Below are 22442 nucleotides of genomic sequence, written 5' to 3'. Positions count from 1 at the left end.
TATTTATTTATTTTATTTTGCTGTGCTAACGACACCCACAACCCTCCACAACCATGTCCTGATAGTTCTTTAATACGACCTTTTCATTTTCATCAAGGTACAGCATGGAGATAGCACTGAGTTCCGTTGGTACACAGCATGCCTTAGGAATTTTAGAATTAACAGAGTTGACCAACGTCTGAACAATGGCGTGATTAGTGGAGTTCAGGTGATCTGCCAGGGGAAAAGGGCATTCCCCGTGGCAATAAAAGGCATGGTACCCTGGGGGAGCTACGATCCAGTCATTCCACCCCACGTCACTGAAGTCCACATACAAAGGGTGTCTCTTACAGCTGGACTTAAGGCGTTTGCGCTGTTTGTGTTTTGCTTGACGCTTTTCTCTTTTGTGGAGAGGGTGCCCTTTCCCGTCGTGGCCAAAAGTTACTAGCAGTGGCCTGATCTGTGACCAGCTGTGCTCATCTTGGTGCAAAGACCTGCTAATCCTGACGTGTCTCTTGGAGACACCTTGGTTCTCCTCCAAGTGGGTCACTTCCACCACAAATCCGTGGTTGGTGAGTCCCTGTGCGGTCCACCTCATCACAGCAGGGGTGACGTCAAAACTCTCCCACCTGCTTGTGTTCTGATTCACCAACCTGGTGTCCAACAGTCTGGTCATAGGGAACTTCAAGTTGGCTGTTGCAGGTTTTATAATTTCATAAATATTAATTCGGTGATGGAAACTGCTATTGTTTTCCAAAGTTTCCTGCATCTGTTCCCGAAAAACCTGAAGTTCTGCTGAGGTGATAAACTCATCGGTGGGGATAGAAGTTAAATTAAAGAAGAATCTCCGGGTTGTTTTTCCACTCATTTCAGGCAGTTCTTCCACAGATTCTAATTTGATAGAGAAAGGTGGAAAAGGAGAAGAAAAAACTCATTCAGTAAAATAAGTAACAACAATCTGATGATATATGAGAATTTGTAAACCTCATTTCAGGGTTTGATTCAACCCATGTAAAAGTTTGCAACCAGAAAATAAAAAACTCCCCTTTTAATAAAAAGGAATCCTCCTTTTTCTGTGTGTTTATGTCAACATGCACACCATGAAGCAAAACTTCACAATTCATTATTATGTTTTTAATCCAATACATGAATACTGCTTCCAGGTGGCTATAATAATGGGGGAAATGGTGAAGCATTTCTTTGGAATTCACAGACTTTAGGGCAAAAAAAAAAAAAGTCAGCACTATAGTTAGTAGAGGTCTAATGAGTGAGGATTTGAGGAAATTATTGCATTTCTTAAAAAGAAAAAGGCTTTAATGTCAATCCCTTAAGCGGTATTCTAAATCATTACTCTGCAATTTAGATGATTTACAAATCTCGATATACAGATTTCAGTTTCCTAATTAAAGAGTCTGAAACTCAACATCAACGATGACATTTTGCAAAGCACACCCTACTATTTTACTCCAAGTCCAGAGACAAAGGCATTTACAGGGATCGACTTCTTTGGAAGCATAAGGGTGGTACTACGACACCCGTAGTAATTAAGGCCAGACAATTTCAAGAGAAGGAACTTCCCAACTGTTGTCTGTTCTCTCACCTCCTTATGACCTCAAAAGCCAAATCTCATTTTAGATACTTTTGGGGGGAAAAAAGGACTCTCTTCTGTTTTTAATTCCTTTGTCCTTATAAAAATAATAATAAGCCATATTAAAAACATACACCTACCAAATAGACACAAAACCAAAAAAATTATGAAAATTTACAAAAATACCATTATATTTGTGACATAAGGGATAATGTCATCCTATTACAGAATAAACATTCTATATCTACTATCATCATTTCAAAACAGCCATTGAAGTGGGCTGTGCATAAAATGTCTTTCTGATTTAAGATTCCTGAATTTAAATTTAAAGGAGTACTGTTTTCCAAGCAAACAATAAAATATACCATAGCACCTTGAATGTTTTTGTCTGCAAATCATCCAAGGTACACGTTATCATTAAATTGGCAGTAAATACCAATAGGATTTGAGACATTTGGGTTTATTTTCTTCTAGCTTTACCACAGCCTTGCCCTTTCATTATCTAAAAACCTAACCTGCTTCATTCAGGATCCAACCTAAGTGCTACCAAAATCTGTTTGGCCCTATCATTCTCATAAGAGGAAATCATGGTTGTATTTCCCCTAAGTCAAATAGCTATAAGCTGAACACAGAGAATCTAGATGTGTTAGCAGAGCAGAATCACTTCAGATCACTCACTCAAAGGTTCTACTTGTGTAAACCTTCATCATCAAATCACCATTCATCAAGGCAAGGTAAGTGGAAGTGCCAAGTTCAAGAGGGACAATTTACAAGAAATTACGGAGTAATGCTTTAATGTGATGCTTCTCAAATTTTAGTCTTCACACAAAACTTTTAAGACATCTTCAATCTCCAAATGCAGATTCTGATTCAGTGGGCCTGGGTGGAACCTGCGATTCAGCATTTCTAGCAAGCTCCCAAGTGAGGTGATGCTGGGAGCTCATGGACTACCCCTAGAGGGTCAAGATTTTAAAGGATGCTTTTCACATTCAAGTGTAAATTCCAGGAGCATATTTTAAAGTGATTTTTGGTCAAATAATACAAAAATGAGAAGAAACACTAGTGTTGGCCAAGGAGTAAGAGGTGGGCCCATGGAACAGAAAGATCTTCCAAAGCTCATCTATTTGGGATGTGGAGGCTATCAGGACAAGAAGTAAACCCTCCATGGACCCCTCGTGGCTGCCAGTCTACACCTGTCAGGAATACCTTTGGGGAGCCATCCACACTCTAAACCTCACTCTAAGCTAATGGTACTTCGGACCAGGCACTATTTTCAACAACCAATCAGATCAGGGCTCTCCTTAGTGGCTCCAACAAGTATCAAGGATTGTGTTTAGCTTCTTTCCTTCTTTCCTTTCCTCTAATTCAGGAGCCCTCCAATGTTTCCACTGAAGGCGTTCTTTCAGCAGAGAAGCCAACAGATACCAAAGAAAAAAGGGGTGACATAAAACTCAGCAATGTCCCCCAGATTTAATGACATAAGGCCACATCTGGCTTGAGCTACTGACTTCTCTGATAACCAGCACACCTAAGAATGCTCTCTTTTCTTTTAAAGAGGAGGAAGGAAAGGCAAATTATTCAGGGCATTTGCTGAACAGCTGTCATAAGAAGGTGTCCAGAGAAATACCAAACAAAAACTCTGAATCTAAATCCATAAATGAAAAAGAAAGAAGTAATGAACATACACAGACACATGGACACACACACACACACACACACACACACACACACACACGCACACGCACACACACATAGCCAGTGGATGATAATGAAGGGGCAATCACCAAGACAAGAATGAAAGACAGGTAAAATGAGTAAAGATGGGTATAGAAGAGGAATAAAACAGAATAACCCTCCCGAAGATATATGTAAGACTGAATCATATAAAATTGCCACCATTTGACCAGATTTGATTTGACAGGGAAAAAAAAAAAGCCAGCAATTAACATACTTCAAAATCTCACTGGAGGTTATGTGGCAAAAAAGGATATCATTTAGCAACCTTACCAAAGGGAAGAACAGCACTATTAAACAACAGTACTGTGAAGACCTTTCCCTGACTTTCCAAGCTTCATCAAGAACCCCTATTTGTCCTTAATACAAAGGATGCTGTGGTGATGCCCCTGTAGATTCAGGCTACAGAGGCAAGTCAGAAGGTCACAGAAAACCCCAAACCCAGGAAAAAAAACTATTCAAGTTTGGGGCACCTACCACCATGTCCTTTGATCTGCAAGGAATGAATTAATTCTTGAGGGTAGAAAAATCAAAACCTATTTCAAATAAAGTAAAGGAAAAGGAAAAAAAGCTGAAAATCATCATACCAAGCCTAGAGATTCTGAAAATATATTTACCGAAATAGGTGATGTATGCTTTTTGTTAATTCTCTTGTTGAATAAGCTGAATTTGTCAAGGGCTTTGGTTATTTCGGCCTATTTTAGACCTTTATTTATTTATTTATTTATTTATATCTATCTATTTATTTTTAATTTACTTTTTTTTAATTTACATCCAAATTAGCATATAGTGCAACAAATGATTTCAGGAGTAGATTCCTTAATGCCCCTTACCCATTTAGCACATCCCCCCTCCCACACCCCCTCCAGTAATCCTCTGTTTGTTCTCCATACTTATAAGTCTCTTATGCTTTGTCCCCCTCCCTGTTTTTATATTATTTTTGTTTCCCTTCCCTTACGTTCATCTGTTTTGTCTCTTAAACTCCTCATATGGGTGAAGTTTAGACCTGAACTTCTAAACCTCTAAGTTCTTATCTAAACAGATGGAGCTATGGCTGCAAAAATGTGGGGTTGGTAAAGAAAAATAAGGCACCAGTGACATTTGACCTCTCCTCTAAAAGTGAAGTTCTAACTTAATCATATACACTGTCAATTATTCATCTACATCAAAATAACAAAAGATGAGGCTGAATTCTCTTAGCCACACTGGGTTCCCTCTGGCTTCCTCTTCCCTAGACAAGGGGGAATATAGGACATAAGAGAAATAAATCATCATGATAATGTAATTAGTGTGCTTAATGCTTCTTTGTGCCATATCTGACACTAAGATCTTTGACATGAATTATCTCTTAACCAATCAATTAGAGAGGAACTCTTATCTCCATTTTGGAAATGAAATAGTTGGACCTCACAGAGGTTGTGTGACTTTCCTAAGGTCACAGAGCTAGTAAATGAAGAGCAGGGCTATGAGCTTGAGTCTACTGTAGTTTCCAAGTTTCTGGCCACTAGATGACACTACCTAACATGAGGGAAGAGTCAAAAACTCAAGCAAAAGTCAAAGCCATCAGGGGAAACTTTAAATTTAATACAATAATAACCATAGGGTGAGTTCTTTCCCCACCAAAGGGGATAGAAATATACTACCACCCAAATATGGTGGAAAGAAGAAAGAACTAAAGATCAGGAAAGTAAAGTGGCACAGACTACTCGGTCATGCAGATTTTATTTGGAACCACTGATATTTTGCAGCTGCCTTTTTGTCCTAAAGAATGGGGAATTTAGCAAAAAAGTGAGTTATCATTAAGTTTTGAGAAGTCTGCAACATTCTTTGGACCAAAAATGACTATTAACCTGGGAATGCTGTAGCTAATCAGTATGGTTGGAAATCACTGCCCTTCAGTGAAAGTAGCTAAGAACAAGAAACACTACTTTCTAGAATATAAAATAAGGGCAAGAAAATTGATACATCAAGCAGAAAATAATATAAGATAAAAAGGTTAAAAGGAAACAGTCTTAAAAAAAAAAGGTAACAAAAGAAATGGCAAATATAGGGAAAGTATGGTCATCCTCACTGACCCTGATCTGGCTTCTGCCCACCCTTAACTCCAACACCCTTGGAATGATCATGTGCCCTCTTACTGTCCTCTGACTACTTGGTGAAATACACAAAGGCAAGTCTAAGAAAAAGACAAAATAGCTCAATGAGAAGGGATCAAGGAAGAATACACGGGAGCCACTAAAAGAGGACAGAAAATATTAGTGTAAGAACAATTATTGGGCACCAAATCCTCAATCTCCATGAGGATTTCTAAAGAGAATGCCTGTTCTACTCGATGGGGCCTTTCTTAACAAGACTAAATACCTGGGGATCTTAGGAAAGCACATCAGGTAAGCATTGGTTTGTGGGCTGTACGTGCCAAATCCTGTGCTTACACTGGGCACTTATGATACAAGTTCTCTCTCACAGGGTAATGGTTGGATATTTTCAAGATAATTACATTTGTGGGAAAAGGGCTAATCTCTATTTGAAGCCTTTAGTCATAATTCCATTGTTTCATGCAAAAAGAAGTCTGTGTCCTTCAGGGTCTAGAGAGCAAGCACATGGTCCTTCTGTATTCCCTCCTGACAGGAAAGCATAGAAACTTTTTGCAGGGCCAATGAAAGCAACCAATTTCAATGTGTTTCTAACTACAGCAAGCACAGAACACTCTTTCCAGTTGGAGAAGTGATTTTTCTATCCTCAGTGGCAGTAGTGCAAGGTCTATGTGGCCAAAGCACTTTTTAATGACTGAAAAAGAGAAAATTATTGCAGCACTTGGGCTCTCCTGAGTGAAAAGTATTGTACAGAGGACTAGGCCAAGTTTAACAGGAGAAATGACAACAGGTAATTTTTGTCTCAGATCGCCTACCATGTGGTCCCATTATCTTCATACAGTGGTTGAGATCTAAAAACCATGATATCTCTTGTGTTGTAAGTTCACCAAATCATCCAGATCTCACCCACAAATGAAACCAACAGGTAATTCTTGGAATCGAGCCCTTACTCCCCTACCAAACAAATGCCCATTAAGGCAGCATGAGCCAAGTTCTGCTCTGAAGCCAGCTGCCTTAATTGCATGGTTTATTAGAAGATTTTTGGTGCCACGCACGGCACAAGGATGTTTATAAAAACCAAATTCTGGGTAACAACAAAATGAAATGGCTTCAAAAAGTGCATTATGTGGTCTAATAGTGATATACTAGTCATAACAAGAAAAGAAATGGATTTGATGAAATTTGAGGCAAAAATTACATGGCTTTTCTGTATCATCTAACTGCACTAAGATCTGACATTACTATAAATTGACTTTAAGCAGGTTGGTAACTTCTGTATTATTTTGCACATAACATGTATGCTTTTAAAGATATAAATTCTGACTTATAAACTCAAGCATGCTATTTAAGCTAAAATAACACTCAAATAATTTGTAGCCTGTTCAGTTTTGATGAAGCCACTTCTAGAGGAAGAAGGAGAAAGGCACAGACTTCACTGATGGAATCCTGCAACTCAATGTTTTAGGTGTCAAAAGACTTAAATGTTCTTCCTTTTAAGTTAGAAGAGGCACACGATACCTTCCTGGCCTTAAAAATAAAGTTAAGAATGATTCCAGGCTAAATGTCCAGGAGAGGTGGCTGAAATAGCTATTCTTGTTACTTTTCTGTGCAGAAAAACAGTTCTAAGCAGCATCAGCTGGGAATGACGAGCTGCATCTATAATCACCCCAAGGTTATGTTGACAGAATGTACAGGAATGAAAACATTTCTACATATGACAATAGACAACTTCTGCTTCAGTGAATGACTCCTGAGGGAGTAGAAGGCTATCTTCTGTCTTTTCCCATTGGATTGCTACTGCAAAAAGCACCTCACTTGGAAACGTGCTGAAAAATGAACTGATTATCAATTCAGTGTCCCCTTCAGAACATACAGCTGCTTTGATGAAGTACGTTTTGTTATGCAACTTGCCTTTGGGACTTCTTCCCAATGCCAAGTGCTGTTCTCACAAGTGTAGTCGCCCTTCACAGTGGCAGAAAAGGCCTGGCTGTAACATTTCTTATTTGTTTACAACAGATCACAGATTTCCACTTGAAATTTACCACCTCAACAGGGCAAGGCAAGAAAAAGGGAGCTTTACTCCCAAGTCTCCAGTAACCTACAAGTGGCTGCTGTCTGATACACAGCTTTGGACCATTCTCTAGTATTTGACAAAACCTGTTCTCGATTTGGAATGTATTAAGCCAAAGTGGCATTTAAAAGTGTAGAAAAAGAACTAAAGTGAAACATATTTTTACTAATTGTTCTAACTTGGGTACAACAGATGTCAATAGCTGCTCTAAGACATTTCAAATCCACTAAACATTTTTCTGATGAAACAAGCAGAAACATCCTACCTTAGCAAAACCACATCCAGTACCATAAAAGAAAAAAAAATCCACATTTCAATGCACATGAAAAAAAAAAACAGGCAGCTGCTGCAAAACTTTTATCTGAAGGCTTGCCTTGTCTCTACTAGGGAGTTCATCTCAGATTTAAGCACAAAACAAGAAAGTCATTGTGGAAACAATAAGATTGATTGTGGGATTGATCTCCCACGGGGATTAGATAGGGATTCGAAATCTTCCAAAGCAGGCCCAGATCAACTGTAAATTAGAAAGACTTTGGGGCCCGGGCTTTGATTTTTCAATAGTATCTCTGAAAATTCTGCCCTTGGCTGTGTCTGGCCTAAAACCCTGGCTTAAGCAGGGGAAGCAGATTTACAGGGCAAGGGCTTCCAAACAGACTTAAAGAGATCCCAACCTGCCCCCCTTCTTTCCATTCTCCCCCTATGAAATTCTTGCACGTTTAGCTGACTAGGGGCATGCCTTTTGCCCTCATCTTCCCCATCACTTGATTTCTCTCCAGTTCCTGGAGGAGGAGTCGCTTTTCTGGCTGCAAGCCAGGAAAAGGGTGCGGATTTACCAAAGGGGAATCCCTGGCTCCCGAACCACACAGGCAGTGCGTTAAAGCCAGGTTCGGAAAGGTTCTTACAAAGTCAAGAATGGAAACGTCTGCGGAGTCCTGGCCAAGCTGCCTTTCCAGGGATGCCAACGCTCAACCCACGGTGGGGAGCTTTGGGAGGTGACTCTCCGCCCGCATCTCCGCCCCCACTCTCAACTCCACACCTCACCTTCGTGGTGGAAACTGCGCACGGTATTGGCGAGGCTGGCTGCCCTCTCCAGCCGGTGGTCGGGGGCGGGGGCGCCCGGCTGGCCCGAGTGCCGGCGATACAGGTCCAGCATGTAGGGGGGCACCACGGCGTCCCTGCTGGGGGTGGGTCTCCGCTTCAGGCCGAACATGCTGAGCAGCCGCAACTCAAACTCGCTCAGGACTTCGTCCGAGGGCTGGGACGAGGAGCGGCCAGTTGATGCCGCGAACTTCCTCCGGCCCAGCTCGGGAATGAGGCCGGCCGCGCCGCCCAGGAGGACCTGGGGAAGCAGCAACGCTAGAAGACAGCGGGTCCCGGCCACCATGGTCGACCTGCGGACAGGGCCGACGTGAGTCACCGAGTTCCCCGCCCAACCCTCACCCCTTCCGCCCCCGCGTCCCCAGCTCCCGCTCGGTCTGTTGCCTCCTCCTCCAGGGTGCCCACTTGGTTTGCAACACTCGTGGGGATACTTCAAAGGGGCTGAAGCTTGAACGTTTGGGAGAATAAAAAGCCCCGAGTTCCTGAGCCCGAAGGCTTTTCCTCTTCCATCCCACTCTCACCCATCTGACACGATTTGCACACACACACATACATACATAACACACACACATACACACACACCAGAATCAATGACTGTCACCTTTTTTTCTGTGACACTGGCGCTGACAGCCAGTGCAGGGAACCTGGGGAAACCACCGCTTGGTCTGACACCTCTCCGTTCCCTAAACAAACCCAAACACATTGCCCAGCTCGAATATAAACACGCACTAATGGTGCATGTGACTTCCTTAGAGGCACTGTATAGAACTTCCTGATACACGCGCGCGCGCGCGCACACACACACACAGACACACACACACACGGAGTCTATAACTTCCAGACCCAGTTAACTCAAGGCCACAACTTCCCAAGCCACTTGCAACTTGTGCCCCCCCCCCACCCCTGCCTCTAACCTCCGAGGTGTCAGGACAGGCCACTGCAACCCCTTCGCCCTCCCCCCTCCCCCATGCAGTCAAGATACACATGTATATTCCTGGAGTTACATAAATAATTAATATCTATTAATTCACGTATCAGTAGAAGGTGACATTGAAGTACTATCCCCCTCGCATTCTTGGAAACAGAGAGAACCCCAACTTCTAGTATTCTCCTAAATGGCACTTGACTGAGTAGAAAGCCGGTCTTCCTGAGAAACTTGAAGAAGGGAGAAAAGACGGCCATGGTAGGGCTTAAAGGTTGGCAACTAACGGGTGAAATCCAGGGGCCACCTTCTCGAAGGGATTTCTTTGATTTTTTTTTTAAGTCATCTAAGTGTTAACAGCCCTAATAAAATACTGAAAAGAGGGAAGGGAGGAGGGGCGGAAGAGTGCGAGCCAGGAGGGCCAGGCTGACGGTCGCCTGGGGCGGTAGGATGTGGGCATTCCCGCAGGGGCTCGGCAGCACGTGGACCTGGAGGGGGTCTGTTTACGTCCGGCCAGGCCCGGCCCCCGGACGGGCTCGGCTGCAGGGGCCGCCGGGGCCCCGCGCCCAACCCCCCAGTCCCAGCCCGGGGCCCACGTCCTCTACCTTTAGGAGACCGCAGACCGTCTAAGAAGCACGCGGGGACACGTCCATTGAAAGAGCCTCCACATGGAAAAAGCTCTGGTCGAAGGACCTGGCGCAGGGACTGGGTTCCCTTCCTTTGCCACCTCCTCCTCCCGGGTGCCGGCGGGGCAGTCCTCCTCGCGCAGGGAACGGCGTCTCGGGGTCGGGCCCGGCGGCGGAGTGGAGGTGCGCGGGGTTCAGAGACGGCGAGGCTGGGTCCGCTGGGGCAAAGGCACCAAAGCGAAGTGGGGAGCGCAAGCTATTCTCCCTGCAAGTTCAAGAAGTCTCCAGCCAAGTGCTGACACACAACAACAGCGAGCAGGGGGAGGAGTGCGGGGAAGGGAAGGAAAGGGAGAGAGGAAAAGCTGGTGCTGTCGTTGTCCTTAGGAACCAGCGCCCGCGGGACGAGTGGCCCCGCGCGGGGCCGGCTGCGGCACTCGGGGGGCGAGGGTCGGGCGCTCCGCGCTAGCTCCGCCGCGGCCCATGGCTCGGGGCAGCCATCCTGGGAGACGCCAGGTCCGGGCAAGGGCGCAGCGGCGATCTCGGTGCCGGGCGAGTTGCCCCCCCGCATCACTCTGCCTTACTCCAGCGCACCCCCATTAGCGCTAGCCAGCTGAAACCCCCGCGGCTCCGGCGCTCCGGCGTCCTCGGGCGCATTCTCCGGCGAGTGGAGCCGAGTCCCGGGCCGCCAAGGCGGGTGGCCGCGCTCTCCCCTAGCTCTCCTAGCCCCCGGGCCAAGCTGCGGTGCGCTTTGTGGCCAGCCTGGGGTCCGCTCACACGTCGGCCGGCGCGTCGCAGGCCCCCGAGCTCCGGCAGTAGGTGATCGGCATCGCGGCGCTCCGGCTCGGCTCCCGGCTCCCCGGCGCTCTGCGCGCCGGTCCTCGGCTCTGGCGCGGCCCGGGCAGCTGAGGCCACGGCGCAGTGGCGCGCACGGCCGGGCGCTCCAGCCCGCGCGAGGTCTGCGGCGCGCTGGTGCCTCGGAGCCCCCAGTAATCCGCGAGACGCTCGCCGCTCGCCGCGAGGTCGTTCGGATCGGTGGCGGAGCCTGTGGCTGCTGATGTCCGGCGGCGGCTGCCAATCCCCGGCGGGGTGTGGGAAGCGGAGCGGCGGGCGCAGCGCAAGCCGGGCGCAGCGCGGCGGGGCGAGGACTCCGGCGGCGACGGCGGCGGCGGCGGCGCCGTGGCGCGGCGCTCGCGGCTTTTAAAGGGGACGCAGCCTGCCGTCTCCCTCTCCGCGGAGGCCGAACACCTCCCCCTCGGTGGCGCGGCCCGCCGGGGATCCCCGAGCGGGCGGGAGCGGCGCGCAGGGGTGTGGACGGCGCGCCGGGGCAGCCGCGGCGGGGTGGGGCCGAGGGCGGGGACGCGTGGCTGCCGAGGGGGGCGCTCGCGCCTCCAGCCCCTGCACTCTAAGGGGAGAGCAACTAGAGCGCCCTGGACGCTCGCTGGGACTGCAGGGGCGAAATTCGTAACAAACACCGAGTCTTTATTTCCCACCTGGCCCGTTATTCAACTTTCAGTTTGAAGTTTTTCGGTAATAGACGACTAAAAAAATTTTTAAAAGTCCTCACCAAGTTACAAGTCATCTTGACATAGGCTTGGGTAGACACTTGTGTGTTTCCCCTGGGTAGGAGAATTAAAAGAACACTGGAGTTGCAAACTAGGTGTCCTTTAAATTGTAACACATACGGATATACATAAGTACGTATGAAAATGCATGAGTCCGCATTTAGATTTATATATGTATACATTTATGTTTATGTAAATACACTATTTTATTCAAATACACATGTAATATACAAAAATACTCGTATATGTCTCTGTCAATATATACATATATGTAAATATATGTGCTAACCAAAGCACATTTCTATACGTCTATATACCTATATATGCGAAACAGATGTCATCCTGCCATACATACTCACAACGTTGACTCTTGTGTGTGTGGTAGTGCGAGGACAGGATATTATTTCTTTCTATTTCACTTCATGCTTTGTGATATTTATCTTGCCCAGCTCATAAGCAGGCGATTAGCAGCTCAGAGGAAGGTAAAATAATGCACAGTGTGAACCAAGCGTACAAGACTATTCTGGTTTGAGACCTTAGAACCTCTGACCCACCAGGCCCCAGCAGCAAGTATATAACACGGTCATTTGTCTTCCTCAGCTGAATATTCCCCAAATCTGCTGCACCATGGAGTCTCCAGTTTAAGCCTTTCTGTCCCTCCCAGGATTCCAGGATCCTCCATGCATAACACATCCAGGTTGCCCAAATGATCCCAGAAACCAAGGGCAGAAAATTTTTGGAAACACCAGATCAGCAAAATCAACTCTGCCTGCACAGAACCTACAGCCTGCAAAGCAGAAAAAGTCTGAAGCAGGAGCTCATAACAGCGTATTATCCATGTGTATTATTTTTTCAGTTGGGAAGCTAAAATAATTCTAGGTTCTGCTCACGTAAATCGGATTAGCAACCCACAGAGGGGAATTAGGCACTTGCTGTTTCTGAAAGTATAAAGGTCAAATAAGGTATTTCAGAGGAAGCCTGCCTACTAGGAAAATAAATGGGGTGGGGGAGGGTAAAGTATTCAGGAACGTGCTACTTTTTTCTCTTTGAAAATAAAGTGTTATGGAAGCTGATTGTCCCTCGAATCATTGGCCACCAAACAAGTCGGCAATAGAACATATTCTACTGATAGACACTTATGTTAAAAAATGTTTATTGTGCTTCCAAAGTGATTTCCTTCCATATCAAGTTTAACTGAGAAATTAACAATTGTTTCTGTCATAAGCGAGATTTAGAAAACAAAATAACTTATGAGACCTGAATCATATGTAGCTTTTAAAGAGGAGGGGAAAGATGATGGCTGTTGGATGCTCCTGGAGTAAAGATGGAAAATAAATCTCTGATGATGACATCAAGAATGTCTTGCAGCTTTAGGCCATCAACTTGAGAAACAGGAACCTTGTGGGTTTATGAAATGGTCTTCGATAGTCAAGACTCTGAGAGAAAATGGACACCTCTGGACCCTCCATTTTATTTCAGTGTTGTCATCACAGGATCTCTTTTATGTGCGATATAGGATTTCTGAGAGGCTACTGAAGGCCTTTCTGAAACCTAACTTCCTAAATTTTGGCCCTATGTGTCCAAGATCCAGGCTCTCTGGTTGTTTTTTAGAGATGGCTGCCCTCTTGTGGTGGAAATGAATTCCAACTCTTGGGAGAAAAAAGTTCATAAATAAATAAGTAAATAAGTAAATAATCTCCACAGGCTGCATTGGGGTACAAACTACAGGGTGATCATACCTGCTCATTTTCCAAGCAATAGAAATAATTAAAAATGATAAATATAAATGGAGATGACCTATCTCTCCTTTTATTCTCTCCAGTAGCCACCGTCCACCCGCAAGTCAGAATGCAAGATTACTTTAGGTGCCAGTGTCTGTGTGCCTTGAACATATCACTTACTACTAACTGTGGCCAACCCTACCTTTTTCAAAGGTTCATTATAAGTTCTTCAGCCCATAAGGTAAGAGTCATTCTTTGTGGACATATCAAATTTGATGTACCTGCCAAATGTGGGGAGTGGCCAGAGTGGGGGTGTGGAGTTGTTTGGGGGAAAGGCTGATGGTAGTTTCAAGAGGGCACAGGCAAGTTATGTTAAAAACAAACAAACAACAACAAAAAACCCCAAAAAACAAAAAACAAAGGCTATCAAGTAAGAACTCTGTATAAAGGAGGTTGCTGTTATTCCCTTCCAGTCATTTCTTACCAGTTTTTTAAAGAGATACTGGAAATCCACATTTGATTATGTGTGGACATGACTTAGGATGAAATTAAGTGCTTAAAGAGTCATACTTTGGCAACTTTTCCTTTAGCAGTTCAGCCCAGATAATGTTTAATTTTATTGCATCCTGCAGCTATTAGCATTCACCATTGTTCTTGCTAGGTCAACCATTATGCAAATTAACATTAAAATAATGATCCTTACTATTGTAAAGGTCACAGCAGGCATTAAATGATCCATCTACCTTGTAATTGTCATTCCACTGAAACCTGTGGCAACTCCCCTGACAAACCTCTTGGCTTTTTACCATACTTATCACTTTGTTACTAGTATGACACCCAACACCAATTCTAACTTACTTCAACTGGATGAGGAAAAAGAGCAGTATCTAGTCAATCAAACATGTACCTGTTTGGTGTATGATTAGATATGGTAGAAGGGGTCAGGAAGCTGGAGTGATTTATTTGCAAAACTAGGCCTATGAGGCCTAATCAGGGTTATTGCTTTCAGGCAAATACTGACTATGTCTTAAAAATTAAGGGAGAATGAGTTTTGTGAATTGACTAGATTGTATTTTAGGATGCACACAGTAGGTATTCTATAAGCAAATTGATTACAACCCAAGACCTAATTGGGTGACATTATGTCTATTATGTTGACATTATATGTCTATTATTATAGACATGATGTCTAGAAGCAAATTGATTACAACCCAAGACCTAACTGGGTGATATTATGTTCTAATTCTGTTTCAGCTGTGCATGGTGGAATTTAAAATGGTCATCTCTTGGGGTGCTTGGGTGGCTGGTTAAGCATCTGGCCCTTAATTTCAGCTCAGGCATGGTCTCAGATTTCATGAGTTTGAGCCCTCCTTTGGGCTCTAAGCTGACAGTGGAGAGCCTGCTTGGGATTCTGTTTCCCTCTCTCTCTGCCCCTCTCCCACTTGCTCTCTATCTCTCTTTCAAAATAAATAAAAATAAACTTTTAAAAAATATTTTAAATGGTCATCTCTTGGCCTCATCTATTGATCAGAGTAAATAAATATATGTTCTGCCTGCCTCAGCATGAAGCTCAAATGCATAAAACATGTGGAATTGGAGAATTTAAAAATGCCCTACAAACACAAGATCCTGATTGCTACTTGATGTATCTTGAAATGTGTTTTTCAGCTTTCTGCCCGAAACATTATGGCCTGATTTTGAGAGATAGGACTTTGCATGCCTTTTTTTCTTTTCTTTCTTTTTTTTTTTCCTCTAACAGCTTTTATCATATTGCCAACAGTGGATATTTTGTCAGAAAGGTCAGCACTTGGGTTGATCTTAGACAATAACAAATTTTCATAGTCTCAGCTCTTTCATGAATAACATGCAGAGATTAGCAGCTGATCTCTTCACAAAGCTGTTGTGAAAAATAAATGAGAAGATAATGTGTCAAAAGAAATGTTGCAGAATTTGAATTACTATACACATGCAAATTAAGGTCATTGGTTCTTCTGAAATTAAATTTGCTTTATGTTATTTTGTACTTGGTAGGTATCAAAAATGTATTGGATATCCATTAGATATCATTTTATTACCATATATCAATATATTTCCTATCTTGTCAATGATACTAAAATATTTTGATCTTGTGTTAATTAGGTTGTGAATAAATGTAGAATTCCTCTTTACATATCCAGTCTCAAAATATTTATTGAGTAGCTATTTTTTGAAATTTTTTTCACATTTATTTATTATTGAGAGACAGAGACAGAGCATGAGCAGGAAAGGGGCAGAGGGAGAAGGAAACACAGAATCTGAAGCAGGCTCCAGACTCTGAGCTGTCAGCACAGAGCCTGACATGGGCTCAAACCTACCAACTGTGAGATCATGCCAAAGTCAGACACTTAACTGACTGAGCCACCCAGGCGCCCCTTGAGAAACTATTATGCCCATAGCACTATTTATTTAAGTCCCAGGTAATACAAAATACACAGTCTCTGCATGTAATACTTTTAGAATTCAGCAGAAGAGATCAAACATACTTGCAGATATTAATACATATAAGATATCTGAATAAGAATAAGGGGCACCTGGGTGGCTCAGTTGGTTGAACATCTCGCTATTGATTTCAGCTCAGGTCATGATTTCACAGCTGTGGGATTGAGTCCCACATCTATTACCCATTGGGCATGGAGCCTGCTTAAGATTCTCTTTCCCTCTCCCTCTGCCCTGACTAATTCATACATGCACCTCTCTCTCTCAAAACAAAACAAAACAAAACAAAACAAAACAAAACAAAAACCTGTAAGAAGTAAAAAACAATTGCTGTAGGTTTAATGGAGAAAGAACAATTTCACTTCTGAAATGTAGAGTCATTACATTCATAGAAGGGAGGACGTTGGACAGAGGAACATTTAGGGCAAGAATTTCTGTAGGAATGGTAGGTGTCTTCATGAATGTCAGCATTAACAGCAGTAGATGGCCACCAATGTTGTTAGTTACTGCATTTCATACACTAACTGCTTTCTACCTGTTATTTCACCTGACCCTCACAAGTACCTTGCTCATGGGTGTTATTACCACATTTTACAGATGAAGAAAATGTGCTTGAGGAGGTTAAGCCATTTTTCCAAGGTCACACAGTGAGGGAGTAGTCTATTCTAGAGTTCTCGTTTTTGTTCCTTTGGGTATTTCTCCCTACTATGCCCCCATGCCATGTTCTACCCCTACCATGCTAATGGTCTCAATTCCAGACAGTAGGAACAACCCAAAGCCAAAACATGAGCTAAGAAAATATAGGGTAGTGTTTTGAGCAGTATGGGTGGTAGTTCATATTTGGATGTGTGCTTGGATGGGGATACGGTAATATTACAGGTAAGTCTATTCTTCAGGCAGGGTCCCAGCAGGAAAGTGAGGGCATATTTTTTAAGAAAAAAATTAAGGAAGTTTGGGGCACCTGGGTGGCTCAGTTGGTTAAGTGTCCAACTTCAGCTTAGATCATGATATCAGTTTCATGAGCCCAAGTGCTGCATAGGGCTCTGTGCTGACAGCTCAGAGCCTAAGCCTGTTTTGGATTCTGTGTCTCCCTCTCTCTCTGCCCTTCACCCATTCTCTCTCTCTCTCTCTTTCTGTCTCTCTCTCTCTCTCTCAAAAATAAATAAATAAATAAATAAATAAATAAACAAACATACATTTAAAAAATTTTAAGGAAGTTTAACAAAGCCATTGTACAAAGGCGTGGGCAGAGTTGAGGGAAAATGACAAGAGATAGTGAAGCACCTTGGCCCTACATTAGGAAGCCAAACCAAGGCACAACCCTAAGGCTTACGGGGGCCCAGAAGCAACCATTACAGGGCCCTGAGAAAGCTGCAGTTGTAGGAGCCAGCCTTTGGCAGAAGTAAGGCACCTCTGGTTCAAGGTCAGCTCTGGGGAGGAGCTGGCAGGGAAAACAAATATCTCAAATTTTCTTTTCTCCTACTTTCTGAACATCTGTTGAAATATCCCATTGATCTAATTTAACTAGAAGGACAGGTATATTGGTTCTCTATTGCTGTGTAACAAGTTGCCATAAACTTGGTGGCTTGATGCCCCTTTATTATCTCACAGTTTTGGTGGGTCACAAATCCAGGTGTGGCTTGGCTGGTTCTCACAAGGCTGCAGTCTCATTTAAGGCTCAAGGTACTCTTTGAAGCATATGGGTCTGTCAGCAGAATTCATTTCCTTGCAGCTAAAAAACTCACTCATGATCACTTCTTTCATCAGCTCCAACAGAAAAACATCTCTCTGATTACTAGACCCTCTTCTAAAAGACTCAACTGATTATAGGCCCGTCCAGGATAGGCCTGTCTCCCTTTTCATTAACTCAAATTCAATTGCTTAGGGACCTTAATTACATCTGCAGAGGGGCGCCTGGGTGGCTCAGTCAGTTAAGCGTCCAACTTCGGCTCAGGTCATGATCTCACGGTCCGTGAGTTCGAGCCCCGCGTTGGGCTCTGTGCTGACAGCTCAGAGCCTGGAGCCCGTTTCAGATTCTGTGTCTCCCTCTCTCTCTGCCCCTCCCCTGTTCATGCTTTGTCTCTCTCTGTCTCAAAAATAAATAAACGTTAAAAAAATTTTTTTTAAAAATCCCATCACCTGTTGGTATACAATATAACCTAGTAAGAGGAGTAATAATTCCATTATATTCATGGATCCAGATCATACACAAGTGGAGGGGACTGTGCAGAGGCTGAGAATCTCATTCTATGCAGCCCATAGAAATCAACTTCTCAGGCCCAGAGCAAGGTACAGAGTAGACCTTGAGTACAAAGAGAGAATATCCAATGTAGTAAGGTTTGAAAGGTAAGCCGACTTCAGGACCTCAAGACTCTTGACTGCTACTCTAAGGCCTTTGGCCTCTGTCCTATAGACATGGATCACTGTGAAATAATTGTACCAGAGGAATGGTAGAACTGGAGATGCATGTTAAGAAAACACCTTAACATCTCACGTTTGGTAGAATATAGTGGTGAAGAATAGGGAGAATAGAGGGACTGTAGGTAAAGGGACCAGATAGTACCTCTTGTAGTTATACATGTAGTAGTGATGGAGTGTTAATGGAGGCCTAAAGTCCACATGAATAATAAGCCAACATGAAAGCTGTAAAGGAGCTCAGAGGTGTGGCCTTGAGATGGACAGTAGGGCTGGGGAGGGGAAGAATCAATATCTGCAGCTTTTAGAGGTTGGGTGACAAAAAACCATGGTGCTATTAACAGTAAGGAGTGTGAACAGGAGCCAGATGGGAGATGCTGGGCGTGGTTCTTTTGGGTGTGGTCAAATATGCTCATAGAAGTACACAGCAGATAATTAGACACCAGCCTGGAGGTCAGGAAAAGGATTAGGGGATTGGATTGCAGTTTTCTGAGCTAAGTCTTACCCATTTAGAAAGGAAGAGATTGCCAAGGAAGGTGTAGAAGATATTGCAGAAAAAGTTTTAGAGAAGTGAAAAGCAGACCACATTAATTTGTCTTAGAATGCCTAAGAAGGAGTTTCCAGAGCAAGGCAGGTCCACAGCCTTAAGTGCTGGTACATTAAAAACAGCTCCTGGATGGTGCATGATCTGAACTGATTCCCCAAATTCTAGTCACCTACAGTGATAAGGGCTTGGTAATGCATCCTTTATTGGCTGCCTTCCCTTCCTTGCCTCACTTCTTTATTCCCCTAATTGTGTTCCTCCACCTCCCTCTACCCTACCGGTATTCAAATCCTTGTTTTAGAATCAGCTTCTGGTGGAACTCAAAATACACACTGGATGATATTCAGTAGAATATCTAGTGACCTGAGATACTACCTATCGGAAGGGCCTTGAATTTAAATGGCACTCTGCCAAGAATGAAACAACATCATTGGCTTTGGAGATCTGTTTCCTGCACTTTTTTCATTTGTTCCTTTAACGACTTTTACTTTTCCAGGCACTGCTAAGTTTCTGGGGCTACAAAGATGAACATTGCAATCTACACAAATCCATCAAACAGAAGTTTACACAAGGTACAAAAATTGAACCAAGAGTTACCACCTTCCCTTGGAGGTCAGAGAAGGTTTCCTGGGAGGACATAATAGTTGAATCAAATCATGAAAACTGAGCAGGTGTTGGGCAGATAGGCAAGGGGGAAGGGGATTCCAGGCAGGAGGAACAGCAGGGGTAAAGGCAGAAAAGCATGAAACATCAAGATGCATTAAAGGAATGGTTGGCAATTTAGTGTGACTGGACAGAAGAGGACAGGGGGTACCAGCGTTTTGCTGGGCAAAGGAATTTGGACTTTTCCTTATAGGATGTACTTTGAGAAAAATCTCTTTGGTAGAAGTGAGCACGATCATGGTTTGGAGTAGTGCCAGATTAGAGGCAGAAGGACAAATTAAAAGGTTGTTGTAATTATTCAAGCAAGAGATGAGAAGTCCTTGAACTCGGCAGAAACATGGAGCGAAGGAGAAGGCTATAAGAGATTGAAAAGATAAGATTTGATGGCACTTAACGGTCCACAGGGAATGAAAAAGGATTATATGACATTAACCAGCATAGTGCAGAAGAAGGAACCTGCTCAATTTACAAGTGTATAGACATGGAGAAAATTCTTGAGAAAACTCGTGTGGCTTCTAGAATTCAAAATTTCAATTCCCAACTGTAAATGATTACGTCCTTAAGATTATTTCCCCAAATTCATGCATGCTAGTCAGTGTATATCAAGGAGTAAACTAAGTCTGCTTACAATGGGAAAGGAATCATTTTAAGTTATGAGGGTGCAATTTCATGTTTGAACAATTAATTAATAAAAGACCAATTTACATACAAAAAGGAGCTAACAGATGGACAATATTTGGTGTAATCCAGAGCAGAAAAAGCTATAAAATGATTAAGCTATCATTACACTAAATGCCTGAAGAATTAATGTTGACAATAGACCTCCTGCTTTTCTAACAATTAATTTTTGCTAACTTGGTATTGATTCAGCAAATTACAGTTTTAGCATCTTATTAGACAAGTAAACTATTATGTATACAGAAAAGATAGGGATTTAAGGGAGTTGGTAATTTTAATATACTGATGAATGGAACTAGCATATGTAGCAATTCAAACATGAAATCAAAATACAATTTTACATTTTACTTATATATTACACATAATTATAAGAAAATGTCACTGAACACAATTTAATCTGTCTTTGAATATTTTACATTTGGTTAGGTTCCTATAATGGAAACCTCAGGATCATGTTTATGACCAAGTCCTTGCACAGCTATTTTAAAATATATAGAAGTTGTATCATATTTGTCATGACTATTTGAGACACTATAGAATGGTTGTTTCAAAGAAGGAAGGGAGGAGGAAAGGAGGAAGGAATGGAGAAAGGGAAGGGGAAAGAAATTAGTTCTACCTGTTTTTTGTTCATTTGTCATAAAAGTAGTATAAGGAATCAAGTTCTCTGGTTATTTGAGAATTATTTGTTATTTGAATTCAGAATAAGTTTGAATTCAGTGAATTTTAGCTTCACTTTAGCTAGAGAGTTAATACAGTATCCAAAGTGCCAAATCAGAATCAGACAGAATGCTAATTATTTGGCTATGTTTAGTATAAGTACCTTTGCTATAGTTTACTTCATTTACGTATTTTAAGTGATTATCATTATGGAGCTACTGGGAGATGTCTGAATTGCATTCCCACATGTCTTCCTTCATTTTCATAGGAAGTAACTTTTAGATCAGTTGACTCTTGTTTCATGTCCTACATCAGTAATTAAAAGTTGCAACTGGGTGCTTCTCCCATTGTGTTAATTTGGCTTTAATTAAGCCACAAAAGAAACTGAAAGGTAAGAGCTCTTCTCCAATTGTCTACCTCTTTTTGAAATGTGTTAGGTGGACTAACCTTAAAAACGAAAAACAGAACTGAGGGTTGATGGGGAGGGTGAGGGTAGGTGATAGGCATTGAAGAGGGCATCTTTTGGGATGAGCACTGGGTATTGTATGGAAACCAATTTGACAATAAATTTCATATATTAAAAAAAAACGAACAACTAATGAATTCTTCCATTAAATCCCACTTTAATGAACACTTCAAACTATAACCTAAGTTACATGGAAAACCTCATGTGCTTCATGCTGTTTCTGAGTTCTATGGTCTCTCCTCCAACTCTACCCAACAGGGAAGCCTCCAGGGATATGTGTTTTTAAATAGAGTTTAAAGATCTCACTTTGGAGAAGGTAGGTTCAGGGAAGAAGCAAGGAAAAAGGCCAATTAGGAGAGAAGGAACATGAAAATGGCAAATGCTAGCTTTGCTTAGCCCCCAGAAACCCCTCACATGGTAAACAAGAGGCATTGCTCCCATTTATAAAATATCTGAATATTTTCAGGAATTCACTTTCATTTTAACATGAGTTTAAAAACTATTAAAAACTGAATAAGGATATCACATTATATTTTAAATGATGTTTTGAAATATTTTTAGTCAAGAAAGAAAGAAAATTATAATGACTCAAGATTCTGTTACCCAGATAACCTCTGTTAACTTCAAAAACAATAATCCACACATGTTAAAAAATTTAAACAGTACAAAAACACACAAAATGAAAATAAAGGTCTCCCTCCTTTTTTTTCTGCCCAGAATGACTTTTTCTAAAGGTAATCCGGGTTAACAGATACATATATCACCTTATGAAAATCAAGATATTACATGCCTGCTAGCATATGCACATATGCATATGTGTATATTTGTATGCAATATTTTGCACAAAGGACAGATAGCCACATCTTCCTAGTTATTTTGCTTTTTAAATATATACATATACATATATATGTATATATGTATATGTGTGTGTGTGTATATATATATATATATATATATATATATATCTTAGAGATCTTTCCACCCAGATATGTCTTATTGTTTTTAAAGGTAGTATTTAAAAGTTAATTTGTCCCTCCGGATGGACATTTAGATATTTCCAGTCTTTTTTTTTCTTTTATAAAAATCCCTCAATAATAAATTTGTATAAAAAATGTTTAACTATATCCAGAGGGTACACTTCTAATAATAG

At 42.5% G+C, this 22442-nt stretch overlaps 1 protein-coding gene across 1 annotated transcript; it reads right to left on the bottom strand.

Annotated features, from left to right (window-relative positions):
* Window positions 1–6: 6 nt before the first annotated feature.
* BMP2 (bone morphogenetic protein 2) lies at window positions 7–10637 on the bottom strand. Its single transcript, XM_049651123.1, has 3 exons — window positions 10091–10637; window positions 8507–8856; window positions 7–870 (listed from the first exon to the last, which is right to left on the bottom strand). Exons 2-3 carry the CDS (start codon window positions 8847–8849, stop codon window positions 26–28), a joined length of 1188 nt encoding a protein of 395 aa, XP_049507080.1. The 5' UTR covers window positions 8850–8856; window positions 10091–10637; the 3' UTR covers window positions 7–25.
* Between the last annotated feature and the right edge of the window lie 11805 nt (window positions 10638–22442).

The sequence above is a fragment of the Panthera uncia genome (genome assembly GCF_023721935.1).
Source record: "Panthera uncia isolate 11264 chromosome A3 unlocalized genomic scaffold, Puncia_PCG_1.0 HiC_scaffold_11, whole genome shotgun sequence".
NCBI classification, from domain to species: domain Eukaryota; kingdom Metazoa; phylum Chordata; class Mammalia; order Carnivora; family Felidae; genus Panthera; species Panthera uncia.
The sequence above is the reverse complement of the archived record's forward strand: the minus strand, read 5'-3'. Positions and strand labels throughout refer to the sequence as shown.

Excerpts from the sequence above, each read along its gene's own strand:
- BMP2 (XM_049651123.1), bottom strand. The coding sequence starts at position 8,849 with ATGGTGGCCGGGACCCGCTGTCTTCTAGCGTTGCTGCTTCCCCAGGTC. Across the intron at positions 871-8,506 it reads GCGCAGTTTCCACCACGAAG|AATCTGTGGAAGAACTGCCT; the intron begins GTGAGGTGTGGA and ends CTATCAAATTAG.